The sequence below is a fragment of the Bacillus rossius genome, chromosome 2, assembly GCF_032445375.1.
Source record: "Bacillus rossius redtenbacheri isolate Brsri chromosome 2, Brsri_v3, whole genome shotgun sequence".
Taxonomy (NCBI): Eukaryota; Metazoa; Arthropoda; class Insecta; order Phasmatodea; family Bacillidae; genus Bacillus; species Bacillus rossius.
In genome coordinates this window covers 109,522,713-109,543,910 of record NC_086331.1, presented here as the reverse complement: position 1 = coordinate 109,543,910, position 21,198 = coordinate 109,522,713, and the positions used below count along the sequence as shown (strand labels likewise).

The 21,198-nt window shown below is 37.1% G+C and overlaps 1 protein-coding gene across 9 annotated transcripts in view; it reads left to right on the top strand.

Moving 5' to 3' along the window:
• Positions 1–21,198, top strand: part of LOC134529603 (nuclear factor 1 X-type) — a 608,051-nt gene that overhangs the window by 529,938 nt on the left and 56,915 nt on the right. For 8 of the 9 annotated variants that reach the window (XM_063363878.1, XM_063363875.1, XM_063363872.1 and 5 more), the window contains one exon: positions 4,676–4,846. The exons of the other annotated variant lie outside the window; for it this stretch is intronic. In XM_063363878.1, coding sequence (XP_063219948.1) covers positions 4,676–4,846 — 171 coding nt within the window. The remainder of the gene's footprint in view (positions 1–4,675; positions 4,847–21,198) is intronic. 9 annotated transcript variants of the gene reach the window in all.

Below are 21,198 nucleotides of genomic sequence, written 5' to 3'. Positions count from 1 at the left end.
ATGTGTACCTTTCTCCTAATTCAAGGAGGTAGAAAATAATTGCAACAGAACATGCTGAAACGTCAGAAAGATATGGCAACTAACATGATGTTTATAAAGTAACTTTATACGTTTATTTTTATGTACAGCTCTGGTCATAAATTCCCTAATAATATGTATACTCGATCAAACTGAGTTCAACTGCAAACTGTTGGCCAGCCAAAAGCAAATTAGTATGAAGTGAATGTTGCCAATTATTCTGCGAGTGTAAATTACAGTATGTTACAAAAATCGGCAACTTTCTCAGTAAATGTTTAGTATTTATAATTGAATTGTATTGTTTGTTCTCGTTCCGACTTAAAACTATTGTGTTATCTTCATGGGTTGGTCTTGTGCCCAAGAGCTAGAAAGCTCCCATAACTTGCTCTTCACTCAGCAGATAAGGTTAGGGTTGAGACGCATTTTTATCACTGGGCCCAGGCAGAGTGTATGGGTGCTAACCAATCCTCACCCGAGCCCCACATCGTCTTTGAGTTCCGGAGTTAATGTCATACGCCCACAATTCGAGTGGCAGTGATGGCCAATTTAGAAGTTTACGCCATATGGTTTCCCATACCGTCTACAGGCTTTCCAACCACACCACAATGGCAAAGAGAACCTAGTGACTATCGCTTATTAGCCCTAGACCAGGGATCGGCAGACTTTCGAGAAAGATAAGCCAAATATTAAGTAAACAGATTCTCCATTTTTCATGTATTTACACGGAGTTTAAGACGATAAAAAACGCGATAAAATCACAAATTCAACATAAAGCATAAATAAAAGGCTATTTACTGAAAAAAAAAATGTAAATGTAAAAATATGGAGTATGATAAAACAAGAAAACCTAAATTATTTTAATTAATTATCAATATAACAAAGCACCTGGGCGAGTGCGGTGGTACAGTTCGAGCGCGCAGGTTGAGGACATGCATTGTGATTGTGCCGTTTGAATTTGTTCGGCATTATTTTTTTTCGTGTTGTGGCAGCGCAATGAAATCCTATGAAAAGAGCCGACCCCTGCCCTAGACCGACCGCGGCAGCAACGAGAAAGTGCCTTTACTGCGAAGTGCGGCAGCGATAGCCTTGGGTTTTCGTCATTCCTTACTGGTACCTGAGCTCTTTTCCCCAGTCGCAGCACGTACGGAATGGGCTCTAGCAGATCAGCGAGAGTGCCCTCTTATATTCGGAAGTTTGGCCGGATACCCTCGGATGATCATTAGGGCTTACTGGCACGTGAACTCTTAGTCGCCAGCGGTAGGATGCGTGCGGCAGCCTGCATAGGGGAACAACCCCCCCAAGCATCCACCGCCAACTCCTGACACTGCTCTATATTTTGTGAACTACACTAGTTTTATTTTATCTGCAGCCATCTAAAAGTTGCATTCATGCGCAGTATAAACAAGCCACTCTGCGCTGGCTGACCTCTGGTTCGCCTCGGCTCCCATGTAGATCGACGGACTTGACATGCGTTTTTAACCACTTCCACAATGTCGATCTTTTGTCTTTTATTTTTATTTTATTTTTGTGTTTATAACTATTTGCGAAAATTAAGTTCGTCATTTAAAATCTTGTATGGCTTTTGTAGCTGTATTTGAGAATGAGTTGCGAATTGAAATTGAGAGATAATTTAAGTAAATTAAATATTTTAGGTCGTAGGCCTTCGTGGCCAGAGTCACCAACCTCTTCCTGGCTTCTGTGTTGAATCCGCGTCCTTGTAAATGATTATGTGCCTGACGTTTCGGCATGTCTGGTTTTTCTGGCGTAGTATGTACATAGGGACTAACTGAGCCATTATTGGTCCCTGAGCTCGGCCTTGATTGGAGAATTGTCTGGCCAATCAGGAACCATACGATTTGTAGGTGCAGCAAGCTTGACTGTGGCTAATTCTTACATGATTATGGTTTATGATTATTGTAAATCAAACGTTCCAGATATTACTTAATCTGTAGCCATCTTCTCTTTTGTTAGTATTAAGGCATTTTCACGTTTCTATCGCTTTGCTGATTAACCTGTAGATGTAGTTGGCAATATTCATGATATGTTGGACTTGGTCGAATGTCCTGCTTCGTTGTAGAGCTATACTATGGCTGAGCGGTTCCTGTTTTATTTGATGTCTGCCAAATATTATTTTTTAGGCGATTAGAGATCCTTCTGCCAGATTGTCCTTCAAAATATTGTTGAAGGAGCAGAATGTTTTATAAATTCCTGGCAGATTTTTGGGAAATTCTTTGCCTTACACAGTGCCTATAATTGACTAAAAACCTCCCAGGAGTTTACAAAGTACTCTGCATCTGCAACCAAACCTATTTGGGGCAAACTGACAGTAGGATCTGTACTCGTCTAAATGAAAATTTAGCAGACATCGAATATAACAGAAACCGCTCAGTCATCGCACCGCACCACAATGAAACAGGACATACAATCCACTCTGGATGTCTGTTCATCTATGTGGTATTTGTATTTCCCTTGCCGTAGACTGAAATTTATTTTTGTCAATTTTTGTAGCGACCCTTCTGCTCGTCTGTTGCATACAAAAAAGCCCACAGAACGAGTTATTTTGCAGATAACAGCAAGTTGTTCAGCTGTAGTTTTTCCCTTCACTGGCGGTATACATGTTTGAAGCTTCGCTGAAAGTGTTTTGTACGGTGCAAAATTCGCAATTCTTTGTGAGTCGAAATACCTGGAAAGTGATTTCTTGGAAAAATTGAACCACATAAATGTGGTAATGTATCTGGCAGACTTTTTTTATGGGTTTTGGGTGTGTGAGGTAGTGATCGGAGGTGGAGTTTAGTTATTTATGGCTTGTAGTTGTATGTCTTATTTATGTATTCATTGACGACTAAGCGGTTATGAAATGTTTGAGTACCTATTTAATTTTTTGAGAGTTTTTTTGTTTGTTATTTTGGTTAGTGTAAGTTGATATTAAGAAATACTTCTGTGCTGGTAAAATGAAGAGATATGGTGTTGTCCATGCACATGGGTTTGTGATATACGATATGGCCCATCTCTCCATGTGGTCTTTCAGAGTTCCGTTCAACTTAGAATGGAAGTTTTCGATCCTTTTTATATTCGGTAATGATCATGGTGTTATTATATGTGGCCGGGATGTTCCAGAAATTAAATTAAATCATCTTCGCCATGATTTTCTATTCAAAATTTACCAAGATTTTCTTTTTCTTTTAGAGTGAATGTAAACTATGTAAAGCCCATTAAAAATGCCTTATTTCTGAATATACATTTTTTTCTATAGGAGAATTATGTGAATATTACACAATGTTTGACTTGACTTTAAGAAAAAATATATAGTTTTTTATTTTACTTAAAAATATATATTATTTGACTCTAACATTTTGTAAACATTGGTTTTTTTTGTGTATTGTACTTCCATTTAACAAAATTTACGACGCGAATCTACTTATGTCTGGCAGGAATTTGTTTTGTCTTTCACTAGTTAGTTAACAAATAACTACTTTGCATGGTTTTACTGAATATATGAGAAGTGCAATAACTGAGTTTAATGCTTGGTTAATTTACAAAATTTTATACTTGCTATAGATAAACATTAATGCTGCACATTGTTTTACGTCTAAGAAGCTTTTATTATCCTGAGAATATTTCTGTCCACTATATCTGCAAGAAATAACAATACATTTTTCATTTTAATGCTATAGTGTTTTCCTATCAAAACACTATTTGTGGGGTAGAAATATATTTAATAATGTTCCTCAATCGTTACGATCATTTTATACCTTAGGGAGGGAAAATAAATTTCTGAATTTGAGCTCATAGTTTTTTTTGTGGAAAACTATTCGTTTTTACAAATAATTTATCATCCTGATCCTTTAAAAACATATTGTATTTCATACCTTAGAACTTATTTATTAGAAATTGTTTGCTGAAAGCCCTAAAATTAAATATTGCTAAAGAAAATTAAGAACTGTTATTAATAACTAAAGGTATTAAATTAATGCGGAATATTCTACGCCACCAGTGAAAATCTTATAAAATAACAAAGTATTATTGAATCTAGAGCGTCTTCTTTCGTGACTAAAGTCACTAATACTTATTGTTTTCTGGATCCAGGCCATGTCTTTGTAAATGATGTGCACGAAGTTTTGGCTGGCCTTGTTGCAGCTATCCTCAAGGGCGAGTGACAACTCCTACAGTTACAACTGTCTCGCACTTGAGGATAGCTGCGACAAGGCATGCCGAAACGTCGGGTACATCATTTTTATGTACGTGGCCTCCCCCAGAAGCCAAGCGGTAGTTAAAATGTTTTATTTCAGTAAAGTATTTAATTCTAGTGACAATGTTTCCCTCCCTAAATTTACAGTTCAGTGAGAAATTTTGATAAAACGTTAAACAAAACATTATTTTTTCAATCCTAATGTACATTTCTTTGCTATTATTGAATCACGACACTCAGATATAATAATTAGAGAGGCATAGAATTTTTTTATACATACAAAATAGTTTCTATTTTAGAATCTATGTTTGAATGCCCGCATAGATGAAAATGTTTGGTGTTTGTTAGCGAGTGAACTAGATGAAGTAATGCTTGTTGTGCCTAGAGAACGTGCTACTCGTCACTGTGATGTGTTAGTGTACAATGTAGCTGGTAGTCTAGCTTCCTTAGTGAACCACTTGCTTACAGGTCCACCCTCTGTGCATTCACCCAGCCACCTGGTGCATGCAGTCAAGGTTGTGAAGTCTGACTCGTCCAGCTATGAAGTGCTGAGAGCGCCCATTACTAATGACGAGCACGCCTTACCTAGTCACCCGAGTGCAGCAGTAAGCCCGCGCGCGCACTCGCTCGCCCGGGAAGGTAGGTGTGGTTGCCTGCCCACTCTGCAGTCTGCCATGTGTCTCCTCGTCTCGTTCACTGTACTTGTGTACTTGCACTAGCGCCGCTGGCGCCGCTAGTGCCACTGTCGCTATGTATGCACCAGGTGACTGGATGACATCTTGTTTAACATGCCCCTCCGAATCCTGTCTCGTTGTAACAACACGCCCCTGCTAATTTGGTTTCAAAGGGCAACTTGGAAAGGTTTATCTATGTGTAGTAACCAAACTTAATCGTTTTGTTTCAGTCTTCCTCTCCTCATTGCATGATGACAGGCTCATCTGTTAACAGGTACTGCTCTGGTTGGTTACTGTGTTTTAGCTATGTGGTTCTGTGCCTCTGTGGTTCTCCATAATTATCCGTGTCGCTGTGGTCACATCCCCCTTCTTCCATGCTCGGCAACATTTCTTCTTCGTAATCATTTTTATGCTCTTCAGTTCTAAGTGTCAGGCTTGTTTTTGTGATGGTTGTTTGAGGAGCCATTGTGTGTATCCTGATGATAATTTACTTGAAATATTTAAAGTAAATACTATGGAATTAATTAAAATTTAATGAGCTTACTTAGTCAAAGGATGTTGTCGGAAAAATAAACGTTTTACTATTTCTATAACTGTTTTTGTCACTTGTTAATAAATTTATTTTTTTCCTGTTTGAACGTATTTTCTACAGGAAACTGGTATGTTTTTCTTAATCGCTCAATTCATTGCACTTTGCTTTTAAAACTTGCTTATTATTTTCAGGGTTGTAAGATAATGGTTTTTACAGAGTTTTTAAAATAATTTATTTAAACTGTAGAGTATTCTCGTTACGTAGTTGACACTGAAACAATTTTTCGTTACTCTCACGCGATATTCCATAATAATTTTTATATTACTAATTAAATTTTACGATTATTACAGGCATTTCTAATACTTCAAAAATTGGTCAGGGAATTATTACTTTCAGAAATTTTGTAGTAAATTTAAAACATTTAAAGTTAAAGTTCCTTAAATGAGGGCTCTTTTTAAAACTCTATTTTTGTAATATGAAGTGATTTCAGTATGCACTCTGAGACTATGAAAATTAAAAATGTAATTACAAGCTTTTTTAACAGGAGATCATGATGATGCATTATATATTGCAGTGACAATCTGCTTTCCACTCTGTGCAATAAGTTTTAAGTATAAATGTCGTTTAAAGGGAATCATTATATCTATTATCGAACCACTGGGACAACAAAAATTATTTTGGACAACAGTTATTTTTCGATATTTGCACAGTATGGAAGTGTGCCGCAAAGTATTTTATAGTAAAACTTGATTGCAATTTACAAATGGTTAAGACTACGTTCATTTTACACCATCTGGTCACACTTGACACGGTTTAAGCCGTCTATAAGCCCGATATAATAAAATATACTCCAAAATCACTTCCAAGCATATTCGCTCACTATTTGTAAACACAAGTATTTGGAGGTTATTGTTATGGTCTAGAGGTTTGATTCTACAACAAACAAAAGTCGAACGAAAGCTGGCTGTTATGTTTGAACTACAAGAGCTGACTTGGTGGTAATAAGTGCGATAGGCTCTAAAAGACTTCTGGCCCTGGGGTCTGGGTTTGAGTCCCGCCTCACAAGTGTGTGTTTACCTAAGAATGTTCATTTGTAAACCCTCCCACACCAAGACACCCGGCATAATTCTGGGACTTAAATAATTAAAATATTGAACAACAAAGAATACAGTGGTAGTATGTTTAACGTTTTTAGAGCTTTTATCAATACTACTATGTGACCAGGAACGACAAATCCAGTTAAAATCATAGGTAGGTGACATAACTTAACTGCTTGGGCTGCTAAGAACATAACTGAAATTTATATTATGTGTCAATTCTGACAACATACTATTATAAACTGCAAGCAGAATTACTGCCATTTTCCTACTGCTTTAGCTACATACTGTAATCGCATAATCTACTGATCACGACACTGAAGAGTTTTAGTTGCAGCAATTTGAGTGAGAATTTAGCCTAAAAAGCAGATAATTACTTAAATAATTTTTATCTCACTGCAAGATTGTGAGTTCATAATTTACGTTCTTGGTAACTGCGATAGGAAAGATTTATGAAAAATAATTTCATGGACATATGCAATTACTTTTTACACCGGTTGTTGATTTCATAATAATAAGCACATATAAAAAAACTGGTTTCTTGTACTATCATGTTAAGTAGTTTTGATGCGGAATTTGCCTAAAAAACACCTCTTCATAAGTTTATATTCACTTTTCCCCTCTATGCATGGGTATATATGAGCAGCGAATACTTAAGCCTTTGAGTAGCTCTGTGTTCTGTATTTGCTATAAAATTACAAAAAAATATATATAATTTTTTACTGAATACATTCTTGTCCAATAAATATTTCTAGAAAATTGTAAACAAAATGAAGAATTTATATAAAACATTTTTTTTTAAATTTAGTGACAACTAATCAGGTAAGAGGAAGAACAGATACAATTAAACAACCATAAATTACAAGCACAACGCCAGTTAAGCTCTAAATGGGTTCTAATAAAAATACATAAACACAAATGTAGAATTAGCATTAGTAATCACGAGAAAAACATAAATATCATTCATGTGATAAATTAAGAAAACAAAACAGTTGTTATGACAAAAAGAAACAGCGAAAGCAGGGGACAGAATTGGGCACTCAAACAGCACAGAAAAAACACGGTCAAAGGCACTGCATTGCTGTCTCAGTCGGTCCTAAGGAGGGATGCTGATGCGGTGCCATGTTGCTTGAGCACTCAGACAGAGTTTAGGCTGCAAGAGACCAGCTCTAGTCCAGGAAGTGAACTAGAAGATAAGCGGCACCCAGGTATCCCGGAATGAACAAGGTCCAAAGCACTGCAGTGCTGTCTCAGTCGGTCCTCAGAAGGGACGCTGATGCGGTGCCATGTTGCTTGAGCACTCAGTCACAGTCTAGGCTGCAAGAGACCAGCTCTAATCCAGGAGGTGAACTAGAAGATAAGTGGCACCCAGGTATCCCGGAAAGAACAAGGTCCAAGGCACTGCAGTGCTGTCTCAGTCGGTCCTCAGAAGGGACGCTGATGCCGTGCCATGTTGCTTGAGCACTCAGTCACAGTCTAGGCTGCAAGATACCAGCTCTAGTCCAGGAAGTGAACTAGAAGATAAGCGGCACCCAGGTATCCCGGAAAGAACAAGGTCCAAGGCACTGCAGTGCTGTCTCAGTCGGTCCTCAGAAGGGACGCTGATGCGGTGCCATGTTGCTTGAGCACTCAGTCACAGTCTAGGCTGCAAGAGACCAGCTCTAGTCTAGGAAGTGAACTAGAAGATAAGTGGCACCCAGGTATCCTGTAAAGAACAAGGTCCAAGGCACTACAGTGCTGTCTCAGACAGTCATCAGAAGGGACGCTGATGCGGTGCCATATTGCTTGAGCACTCAGTCACAGTCTAGGCTGCAAGAGACCAGCTCTAGTCCAGGAAGTGAACTATAAGATAAGTGGCACCCAGGTATCCTGTAAAGAACAAGGTCCAAGGCACTGCAGTGCTGTCTCAGTCAGTCATCAGAAGGGACGCTGATGCGGTGCCATATTGCTTGAGCACTCAGTCACAGTCTAGGCTGCAAGAGACCAGCTCTAGTCCAGGAAGTGAACTAGAAGATAAGTGGCACCCAGGTATCCTGTAAAGAACAAGGTCCAAGGCACTGCAGTGCTGTCTCAGTCAGTCATCAGATGGGACGCTGATGCGGTGCCATGTTGCTTGAGCACTCAGTCACAGTCTAGGCTGCAAGAGACCAGCTCTAGTCCAGGAAGTGAACTAGAAGATAAGTGGCACCCAAGTATCCTGTAAAGAACAAGGTCCAAGGCACTGCAGTGCTGTCTCAGTCAGTCATCAGAAGGGACGCTGATGCGGTGCCATATTGCTTGAGCACTCAGTCACAGTCTAGGCTGCAAGAGACCAGCTGTAGTCCAGTAAGTGAACTAGAAGATAAGAGGCACCCAGGTATCCCGGAATGAACAAGGTCCAAGGCACTGCAGTGCTGTCTCGGTCGGTCCTCAGAAGGGATGCTGATGCGGTGCCATGTTGCTTGAGCACTCAGTCACAGTCTAGGCTGCAAGATACCAGCTCTAATCCAGGAAGTGAACTAGAAGATAAGTGGCACCCAAGTATCCTGTAAAGAACAAGGTCCAAGGCACTGCAGTGCTGTCTCAGTCAGTCATCAGAAGGGACGCTGATGCGGTGCCATATTGCTTGAGCACTCAGTCACAGTCTAGGCTGCAAGAGACCAGCTGTAGTCCAGTAAGTGAACTAGAAGATAAGAGGCACCCAGGTATCCCGGAATGAACAAGGTCCAAGGCACTGCAGTGCTGTCTCGGTCGGTCCTCAGAAGGGATGCTGATGCGGTGCCATGTTGCTTGAGCACTCAGTCACAGTCTAGGCTGCAAGAGACCAGCTGTAGTCCAGTAAGTGAACTAGAAGATAAGAGGCACCCAGGTATCCCGGAATGAACAAGGTCCAAGGCACTGCAGTGCTGTCTCGGTCGGTCCTCAGAAGGGATGCTGATGCGGTGCCATATTGCTTGAGCACTCAGTCACAGTCTAGGCTGCAAGAGACCAGCTCTAGTCCAGGAAGTGAACTAGAAGATAAGTGGCACCCAAGTATCCTGTAAAGAACAAGGTCCAAGGCACTGCAGTGCTGTCTCAGTCAGTCATCAGAAGGGACGCTGATGCGGTGCCATATTGCTTGAGCACTCAGTCACAGTCTAGGCTGCAAGAGACCAGCTGTAGTCCAGTAAGTGAACTAGAAGATAAGAGGCACCCAGGTATTCCGGAATGAACAAGGTCCAAGGCACTGCAGTGCTGTCTCGGTCGGTCCTCAGAAGGGATGTTGATGCGGTGCCATGTTGCTTGAGCACTTAGTCACCGTCTAGGCTGCAAGAGACCAGCTTTAGTCTAAATAATGTGTGCCAGTTTATGGACAAATAATGGCATTACAATTGAGACCTTAATTATTACATTCATTATTCAGCACATAAACCTGAGTGCCGTACCTCGAAAATGGTTTCAAAACTAACTTAAAATCCTAGGGAGTATGGGCTGTTTGTGTGGGTTCTTTAAGTTCTAAGCAAGATCACGTAGAATACTCAGTTAAAAAATCCCTTAAAGGTTTTTACTAATGGTAAAAAACAGCCATGAGAAGAAATGGATTATTCTCGCCTTCAAACTTTGACAAGGGAACAAAAATAAACCGTTAAAATGTTTTGTCTGGAGTTTTGCACTGTATAGAGTAAATATATCATCTTATCAGGAAAAAAATCACAAAGAACCTGTAGATCTTCAATCCCTGTTGTTTGAGAAGAATAGATTTGGTCATGTAGATGGATCGAGCGCTCAATGAAGAGGTTGTGACATATCTCAATAAACGAAGAAACATTATGGAGACATTTCTAGTCAGTAAAGCCATCTGAATGGGATAAACTACAAGAACAAATGGTGTACTAAGTTCATGGAAAGCTATGACCGATAATATGATAGGGAAAGCTAAATGACTTTGTCGGACAGAAAAAAAAACATATGGATCTAATATCAAATTTATATATCTTTAAATATAATTTTCAATTCCTACGAAATAAACTAGCTCCCGAAATTTACCTTTATTAGAATGTATACTGACTTCAAAGTATTATTAAGGCTGTGTTCATTAGGCAAATATGTATGCCTAACACCTACACTGGTAAAGGCATTTAGTTCAACCCTGATAAAATATTGTGTGACTGAATCGACAGTTGCTAAATAGAATTGCTCCAATAATTTATTTTTATTTAGTTGTATATGGTTCACAGTCAGCAATGATCCATTTCAATATTTTTTTAGAAGCTAATATTTGGTTTTAAAGCAGGTTTAATAAGTTTGTTTTGTGTTTTTTTTTGTTTTAAATTCGTACTATGCTTTAATTTAAAAAAATTAAGGGCAAGAATTTAATGCTTTGCAGGTTTTGATTTCTCTAAAAAATTAAAGAATTTCTGCAAAAATATTTGCATAACTAAGGACTATTAACTTTATTTTAAAATAAGTTTAAGTTCCTGCACTATATCGGAGGTATTTGTGTAAGCCCATGGTTAAGACAAGAGTCAGAAATACGAAACTACTTCTGAAAAATGAAATATTATTAATTCCATTACATACATACACACAATTAACTGATCCGTAAAATTTTGTGAACATAAAGTAATTTTAAGTTATTCGGTTTGTCCGCATTCTCTGATCATGACACAAAATTAATTAATTAATTATGTATGGAGGAAGTAGCTAAATAAATGAGGATTAGTATTTAGTTCAATGCTATCTGATGAGTTTCACATTTTCAGCAAAATATTTGGTTTTTGTGGTTTTACAAATGAGTGAAAATTCGAGAATTCAAGCCAGTATATTATATAATCTTGGATTTCTGTAAACATTAAAGCTGGGACAATTTTTAAATTTACCCAACTTGGCAGGTTGTAAAATATTAATAAAACAATAATGAAACTGCATTAGAAGAGTTGCACACATTTAAAAGCATTACAATATATGAATGCAGTGTTAATAAATGTATAAATGTATAAATATGTGTAGAGTTCTCACAAAATAGTATTATATTGGATTGTAACACTCCGAGAACATTAGAATTTTTCTAGTTGAAATAGTTTTAATACTGGAAAATAAATCATTCGTTAGAAAAGTACACATTTTAAATACCGTACTGATGTAAAATTTCTGAATTAATGATTACGTGCTATAAAACCATTTTTTTTGTTCAGCATCAAGCAAGATAGGAGGATAAATGCGTATTTTAAGACGTAGCTATTTTGGAACCTTAAAAAAAAAAAAAAAAATACTTCGTCCTGGTAGTCATCAATAATTTATTGCTGTTTTTAAAACTAATTTTTGTGCTACAACGCATGATATCTTGAAGCAAATGTGTTTGTATTTGGACAATGTGAGCCTTTTACACTAGCACTCACCACCTCAAATGGCAATAGATAAAACTACTATGAAAAAAAACTGAAAATAGAAGCATTCAGGTAAAAACCTGAAAAAAATTAATAATTGTAGATTACGGCTTCAAATTTAAAATGTTGCATTACTTAGGGTTAAAACGCTCACTTGATGTAAATGATCAGTTTTAAGCCTACTTATAACAATGCCTTTATCTATAAATCTACTGATAGTATCTCAAACTTCCAGGCATATTTAGCTAACGTTGCAGCAAAATATCAATGTTTTATTGATATAACATAACATTTATGGAATTATCTGAAATAGTGCTCGTCTAAAATTTTAAATAATTTCAATTTTCAGTTTGAAAACTGCAACTATACACATGTGTTTCAGGAATTTTAAATTTTGGTTTATAAATATTAATCCACAGCCATTACAAATACTTATTAGAGCAAATTGTTTCTATGAGTTTGTTACTGAACTCGTCTTTCTTGCTTGATGTACATTAGTTTTACTCTGGTCACAGTTGTATGGATTCTTATACATAATTTATAGAGGTTTTTTTTTTACTTTTATTACTAAACATCTTACGTGCTTAGTCAATCTTTTTCTTAAGTCGTTCATACTTAATTCAGATTAACAATTTTTACTGATAAAATGTTGCTTAAATCTCTGTTTTGTTTTATTTCTATAGTATTCCTATCGTATATAAGATTTGGTTAGCTAGTATACTGAAACGTTAAAAAAATTGAACCACATTTCAAATAACAAAGTATTACACTTTTCTGTCTTTGTTATGATGACATTACCTCCCCTTCATTCTGTTTGAGCCAAGAACACATTATCTCTGTAATTTGTAGCTTGTGTATTTTGTATATTAACACACAGATTTTACAGCCTTCGTTAGCACATGTAAGTTATGTCACAGTAGAAAATAGAGCCATGTTTAGTGTGTGACTATTCTTAAAAAAAAGCTCAATAAATAAGTAAATATTTAAATTTAGTAGTTATTTGTGATGTAAAAATAAATAATTTTTAACAGTTGGTTTTCTTTAGCAGAAAGATGTAATGGTCTTAGGGCAAAAAAAGTTTACTAAAAACTGGATGTTTTTCTTGTTCTCTTGTTATAGATTTTCAATATAACGTTTCTGGACTGTAGCTGGACTTTCACTCTTATATATAGAATGCCCCATAACTCAACGTCAAACCGAGAACATTTAATAGGCCAATTAATCATAGTTTTTAGTAAAAAAAAATAATCAAAAGTGTCGTAGTTCTCAAGTTATAGGCATTGTTTTCAAAGGTTTTTACATCCCCACCCTGCCCCAAATTGTAAGATACTGTGACTAGAAACGTTTGCTTACCCATTCATAAATAACCCTTATATTGATAACAATTCGAAATAAAATCAACATGCTATACATTTGAGGGAAAATCATTCTTTGCAAGACTTACGTAGCAATAATTTTTAATCGGGTTACTTTAAATACTCACACTGTAAAAAAAAATACTTTGTTAACTTATTAAGCTTTTCGCAGCATTAGTCTTCCAAATGATTTCCCCCCCCCCCCCTTATATATAGATAGCATGTTTGATTTTGTTTTGAATTGTAATAAAAGGTAGGTTTATTTATAACTGAGTATAAATTATTTTTAGTCACAGTACCTAAAAATTTGGAGCAGGGTGAAGATTTAAAAACTTTTGAAAAAATGCTTGTAAGTCGAAAAATACTACACTTTTGAATTATTTTTTTTTGATTCAAAACTGTAATTAATTGGTATATCAACTGTTCTCGGTTTGACATTTAAGTTATGGAACGTCCTGTTAGTATATAAATCTACACACACACTTACACACACACACACACACCTTAGTTTAAGACTTTCCGTGACAATAACTACTTTTTATTTTAGGTGAATGCTGTTCTAAATTATTCTACTTTTATTTAGAGTTAACCTAATAAATATTATAAAATATGTGTTTTTTTTATATTGCCGCATTTCTGTAAGAATTATAATTTTTGGGGATGGTTTAGAATAAAACAAATTAAATATTTCTTCATGGTAGATAAATGCTATTTAAATATATCGGTTCAATCACTTACTGTACTTAAAAACGGCGTTGTCCTCTATCTAGCGTGTCCTGTTCTTCGCGAGATTCGTTTTGGTTCTATGAGAGTCCATCTTACTGGCGAATCATGATCAAGCTGATTCACTGACGCACATGTTGTATCCTTAGAGTTACAGGTTATTCACATTTATGAAATGTAAACGAAATATTGAAGGGTGTGTAGTTGGTTATCTGAAATATATAGATTTTTTAAATTCAATTCTTTTGCAAATGTTTTGGCTAATATTTTAAATTTAACTGAGTTAACGTTTATAACTTTCGGGTGGCTACGTCTGCGGTTGTTTATAGTTTTGTTAGATATTTGTGTCTTTATAGCTGGTTTCAGAACTGCCTTTTTGTCCATTTACAGCTTTGCAGTTATATTGTGCTAATGTATTTTTCATTCTTACAACCATATATGTATTATCAGGCCAGTTAAAATTTTTTCACAAAGCTGTAATTACATATATTTTGAGTAAATTATCAAAATGTTGTCGTTAGCTAGTTATCAATGTTTTCGTAAGGAATGCTTTTTTTCACCTTTCTGTGCTACAGTAAACTTGAGAAATTGTGAACTTAGTCAATAATGTTCACTTATCGATGTGTTGTTGTTTGCATTGCACAGCTTGTGTATATGTATTGGATATGCTATCGTTATGTGTTATGTGTTTTATGTGTGGGTTATTGTACTAAAATAGTATTTACATAATTTTACCTCTATTTGATTACTTGAAAAATGCTTATAAAATTGTTCTGTGGTTCCTGACAAAACTCACGTAATTTGATCTTACAAATTTAATTTTTTTTTATCGTTTTCATTGAACGTGATATAAAGTGTTTTCAAACAGTTTAAGGTAGACACTAAACATATCCTATTCTGTATTATGAGTTCAAATACATAAATATATATGGAACAGAAAATAACGGTTTTAGTCGCGTACAAATGTTTATGTATAGTTAAATTAATCTGATAACACTTTAAAATTAATTATTTTAACGTCGTCCAAGTTACATATATTAAGAAATATTCAATGTTCGCTTAGTTGTGCACGCTCTCGCTTGTTGCTTCTATGTCGCCTTATACGAATAGCAACGTAAATAAGACTCCGAAAGCCACCTTCAGGAAATAAAAAAGAAACGAATACATTTGATATCAAAAATATATCGCCCAATAAAATTACAAATGTTCATATTAATTTTACAATTGTGATAGAATAAACATAATATTCTCAACAGCATATTTTACTCTTATATCGCCGAGAAAATAAAAGCTATATATAGAAAATATTTACCAAGGTGTATAAACGTTTTTTTTTTCTTTTATGTTTAATTGTTACTTACATTTTCTGTTAAAGTATTATATATTGAGGGCTCCTGCTACAGGGTTCTCCAGGAGGTTCCGGCCGCCATCTTGAATGGCCTTGGACTCTGCCACCATCTTGGATTCCACCATTTTGGACAAGGATTTCATGTCCACCATTTTATTATGTTTTCAATAACTTTCCGCCATCTTGAATTCTAAAATTTTCAGCCATTTGGTTTTAAGCCATCTTGGACTCTATAACATTCCGCAATTTTGAAATCGGAAATTTTAATTATGTCATGACCACCATTTTGTTTTCGCTAACCTTCAACTATCTTGGATTCCGCAATCTTCTCTTTCACCCTTTTGTTATCTAAAAATTTCCACCATATTGGTTTTTATGATTTATATTGTAGAACTTTTTGGATTATGATTTCATATTTACCATTTTGTTTTCGAGAACTTTCCGCGATCTTGGATTATGATATCACATCCACCGTATTGAAAATCTTTAATTAATATTTAAAATATCAGAAATCAATTTAAAATTGATCTAAATCTTTTTACTTATACAATTTAAATACAGTTTTAATAATAATGCACTTACATCATGGACCTTGGAGCCTTATGATCGAACTCAGTGGAGTCATTCGATTAAAAATCGCGATGGTTCCTTCCTTCATAGTGTTTGCTGCCAGACTGACCTCCACCACTAATGCCAATCATGATGACATTATGGCGGCCATATTGAAGCCGCCATTTTGTTTTCATTTGCTAGAGTCCTTACCACAATATTAATTTATTTTTTACTCACTAGAGTGCAGTAGTACCAATCACCAGATTGTCAACTGTCGTATCATCCACCATATTATCGGCCATATTGGCTGCCATATTGAAAATCAGTAGTTATCAACATAACATTAGGAAAACATCCAAAATTAATTAAACATAGTTACCTTTTAATATATTGATCGATTCTATCGATTCCTTACCACAGTTAGATCCTTTAGCAATGCAAATAGATAATTTTAGCTGAAATATTTTTATTTAATATCCTCTCAGTTTAACATTTTTCATTAAAAGTCTGAGCCTAGGTTTTAGAAATAAATAACCAAATTTTTACAAACATTTTTTGTTACATAAATTCTACACTACAAGTACAAATAAGCAAATTATTAAAGTTTTTAGCATTTTTCGATTTCCACAGATGCTACCCACGAATTAAAGTAAGATGGGAAGCCCTACCACATGATGTAGGATCTCCCATTTCTTCGTTTGAGAATTTTCTTCTCCAAAAACATGTCAGAATAAATTGAAGGCTGATCTCTTTGGCATAGAAGCCACCACGAATAGGCACATAGTTCTAATCTTCGAGGTATTAGGCCCTAGGCTCCGATTCCCAAACGTGGGTCACACAAAATTTTTTGGGACTTCAATTCACAGTGAAACTTCTCTCGAAGATACCTTTCTGCTTGGAGATCCGCACGATGTCACCGAAGTTAGCTTTACGCTTTCGTGAATTTTTCTTCTTCGTGTTGGGAAACACTGTTCAAAGTAGGTGATCGTCCTTTACCTCTCTGGGTACTATTTTTGTAGTAGAATGCAAAGAGAAATTGTATTCACTAATTAGTTTCAGCAAGACATTCAGCCACTTGTAAGTTCCATTAGCCATTTACTGATGCCACATCTTTATGCACAAAGTTCTGTTTAAATTTTTCGACTATGTAGGTTTTAAAATTACTAAATGTAGAGCAGTGTTTGATACCAAACAACTTTATTAAAGCCTTAAAAGTATCATTGTAGAATCCTTTACTGAGATCCGTTTTCAGGTGCGGGGTTACATGTCAATCCCCCAAAATGTCTGCCATGGCCTTGGTTTCATCAGTTGCCTTCATCAATTTCATAGGTCTGGATCGAGCAAACATGCTAGACACACCGATGACTGCCAACATGTACTTGAAGCCCTTGTTCATTCGGGAATATGGCATCACCTTAACAAGGTACACCTGGAATGAATCATCAAGTCCACGAACTATAACTTTGCATCGAAGGTATTTCTATCTTACAGGAGCGTGAAGTTCGTGTGTGATTCCAGTTCGACTCATAGTATGTAGCCAACTTCACTCAGTTCTTCGAGCGTGGAGAATATTTCGTTGGTGTGCAAATAGTTTATTGTACTAAGCGAAGCCAGCAGCAGTCTTAGACGATTGACAAATTCGTTTTGGTAGTCCCAATACACATAGTCAAAGTTCTAACCACTTTCTATCTTTTTTAAACCTTCATCATGTAGTGTAAGTTCGCTGAAGAGATTAACGAGAATGCCGATTTTTCATGATCTTCGTCTTTATATTTGCCACTTTCTGGATTGTCATCGTCGAAATGTGCATGGATTAGTTCTAGCAGATTTGTGTACTCTTGCAAATCTTCGTGAGAATAGCCTTTAGGTTCCTGGCGAAACAACAGTTCGTACATATCTGGAGTCACGTGTTTTTTAAATATATCTCCATTTTCTATTTCACAATAAAGTCTAGCTCTTCTAGCAAGTACACATTTTGCAGGAGAGACTGTATAGAACTGTAAAGGTGACTGGCCACATCTAAGATTGTACTGGGTGAAAATAGGTCAAATGACCTCCCTTTATACTTTTTATTCGTCGGCAGAAACTTTATCGATTTCTTCCATATATGAATCAATAAATTATTTCTTGCTGTGTTTATCGAGATCTGTCTTTGCTGCCAAATGAGATAGTGAACATTCAGGCTAGTTTGGAAGGCCCTCAAATTGTCGGTCTTTGTGCAATCGATACCATAAATTCGAGATTCCGAGGCCTTCACACACTGGTCAATAGCAACCAAGTGATCTACTTAGTAATTCGTTTTTCAAACATTCTGCTTTTTGGCATAGTAGTGAAATGTATTTGTGGATTTCGGTGCCGTGAGCCTTAAGAACAGTATGCAGTTCGTTTTCAGTACTCGTAGCATGACTGCTACGACTGAATTCTGAAATACTATGGCACATGTTTAACGATAAACTGATCGAAACCTTGTAGATACCTGTGTCATGGGTTTTACTAAGGACATAGGAAAACCCTAACAAGGAGGAAAAAGAACGTTTGCGGGTGGTTCTGAAATTAGTTGCTAAGTTAAGTTCATTCCAATAACAATTTATTGACAAACTCAATAACACAAACAAGTACTTCATTGATTCACAAACTGACATAAAAAGTAAATAAGTCGGGTTCTTGTGGAGTCGAACTGCTGATGCAAGTTCCCACTATAACACAAGACATATGAATTAACTCTCTGTGATGGATTCCAGAACAGTTATAAAAAACAAAACAATACCCTTAATTCTGGGGAGCCGTGAGCTCGTCACCGCCTACGACCGATACGCCGTCAAGCTAAACTACTAAGACTAGAAAACAAACAAAGTCACACTGAACATTCAAAATCTTAATATTACTCAACTCGGAACATAAATCAGATCATTAATACAAGTGGTTACAATTATTTACACACAACCATTCGTTTAACATAGTCTCTGTTTATGCGGTTTGTTTTTCTGTTACTCTTCCGCCGCTACCAAGTGAAGCTCGCTACACATCGCCGCAGTAACGCACAAGATCTTATCCCGCTCGCTGTTTCTGGTGTCTACAATTCTTCGTTACCGGCGGTAGAGTTAAAGTCCGTACTGTGTTGTAATCTGGTGGTGATTGTGTCGTGATAGTGTCGGGATTGTGCCAAGACACCCGCTCGCTCGGCCCTCACGGGAGTTGCTAACGCACGCCCTCTTGCCCTTGTGGCTGGACCTTCGTTTTTAGTTCATGCCAGTTCGGAAAGATTTTATGCCTAATCCAGCGACGCTTCCACATGAACTGTCCATATCCTGCGTTACAACTCGGAGAGGTCTCACCCAGTCGAAGTCTTCTCGGTCCTCGGGCGGCAGCAACTCCGCGGTTGATGACGGTGTAGGCCGGCGAGCGGTGTCGGAGCAGCGTGGCAGCCTGCCCCAGTTGTTCTGCTCTTCGATTGACTTGGCGCATGCCCTTTTATACTCGTTGGCTTCCCTGACGAGCTGGAAGAAGAATAGTCTCGTCTATTCGGGGGAAGCCAGCCCAGCTCCCTGTTGCGCGGGTGGTATGCAGTGAAAAGTCAGGGGTACTATTCTTTGCCTGTGTACGCAGGTACACACGTTACACCTGCCCTTATATAGATCGCAGTCCTTGCTGATAACTAAGAATCCATATTCGTTTTTCCAGCACAAGTAGAACATGCCTTTGAATTCCTTAAACATCATGTTTGTGTTTACATGGCCATTGTAAGCGAGATGTAAATAATTTCTTCCATATGAAACACCACGTTGACATTTGCATTAAAACGCAGCAAATGTTAAGGAATTTTGCTGTAGGTATGACACAGGTAAACGCAGTTGACTTTTGCGTAACTTCCCATGGAAAAGTACTCTTGAATCACGTCTTGCTTATAGCACACATTTTCGTACAAAAAAAATTGATTCTTGCTTCGCTATGAGGTACCACATCTGTATTATCAATAAAGTAAAATACTCCAGGCCTTCGCCGATCGTAAAATCTTAGCCTACTGTTGGTACTTTGAGTAGAACGCACATTTTGTTACATTTGGACGGGCTGCGTTTATGCATCGTATGATAGAAGGCAAAAAAGATCCAAGTCACGATGTGCGCACACTGGCTCGTTGTCATGCATAATACGCATTGGCAAACAAACTACCTGCTTGACGATTCACATGGTACTGGTGAAATTCTATAAAAGAAGCATATTTATTGTTATTCTCTTAGTTATGTGTAATGTCTCTAAGAGTTAAGAACAAAAAACGCATCGATGTAGGACTCGTAAACTCGCTTATAAATAATCTGTCCTTCGAGCTACACATTCCCGGCTACATATTATACGGTCTAAAAAGGATATAACCATAGAACTAGTTCACGGTGACTCGGACATTAATTCTATTGATGAAGCATGCAAGCAGCGTGATATTACTTATTCCGAAAGCATAGACCTAGAATCAAGGCACAGAGCTAACGAGATATTGGCTCAGAAAGCCGATGATATAATCGATTCACCAGATGCAGGACTAGGAGATAAAATATTGGTGTGGGGTGTATCGAAGACCATTAAGGACAAGACTAACTTAGGAATGAGTACTCTCCAATATCGATTCATGGCCCCCAAGACTAAGCCTCACTCGCGCAAGACTGGTGCAGGCCTGCAAAAGATTGAGAAAAGAGGACAAATTTTCAGTAAGAAGATTACTGGCGGATTTATACCTTTGCTTTTGCCTGATTTTGGTGTCCTCGGCGGCCTCATCGGTGCTACTAATGGCAGGCCTATAGAGCGGCTAGTCAATACTTCGGATAACGAGCACAAGCAGTTGTAGGAATCATGAAGGCACAATACCAACACTGAAACTATTTTAATGGCGAAGGTCTTTACTTATGGCCTTACAAATTAGGTCTAGGTATAAAAAAAGGGTGACAATATCTTAAGATCTCTGCCGAAACAACAGCTCACCAATACAGATGTATTAAAATACACCTGCAAACTAAAAATACCACATTTCAGAGGCGTGAACATGCGAGACAATTTACTTGCAAAACTTAAAACTCGCGAGTGTGCCATTATTATGTTAGACATCTAGGCAGGTCACAGTACTCACTGGTTGGCATTAAACTAGTCGAGGAAAAAAGCAGATTATTACGACTGTTTCCGTGATTTAAGGCCTACTCGAGAACTAGTTGGTACCCACGAAGAACTTCAATGTACTACAATACGAAACCAAACAAGCCGCGGTTACTTGTGCCTTAGCTTTTTGACTGAAAAAATTATAAAAGTCCTACGCAGTATGGAAAAATAATCAGCTATGTCTATAACACTAACCTTGTCAGGCCATTATTCGGATCTGCGG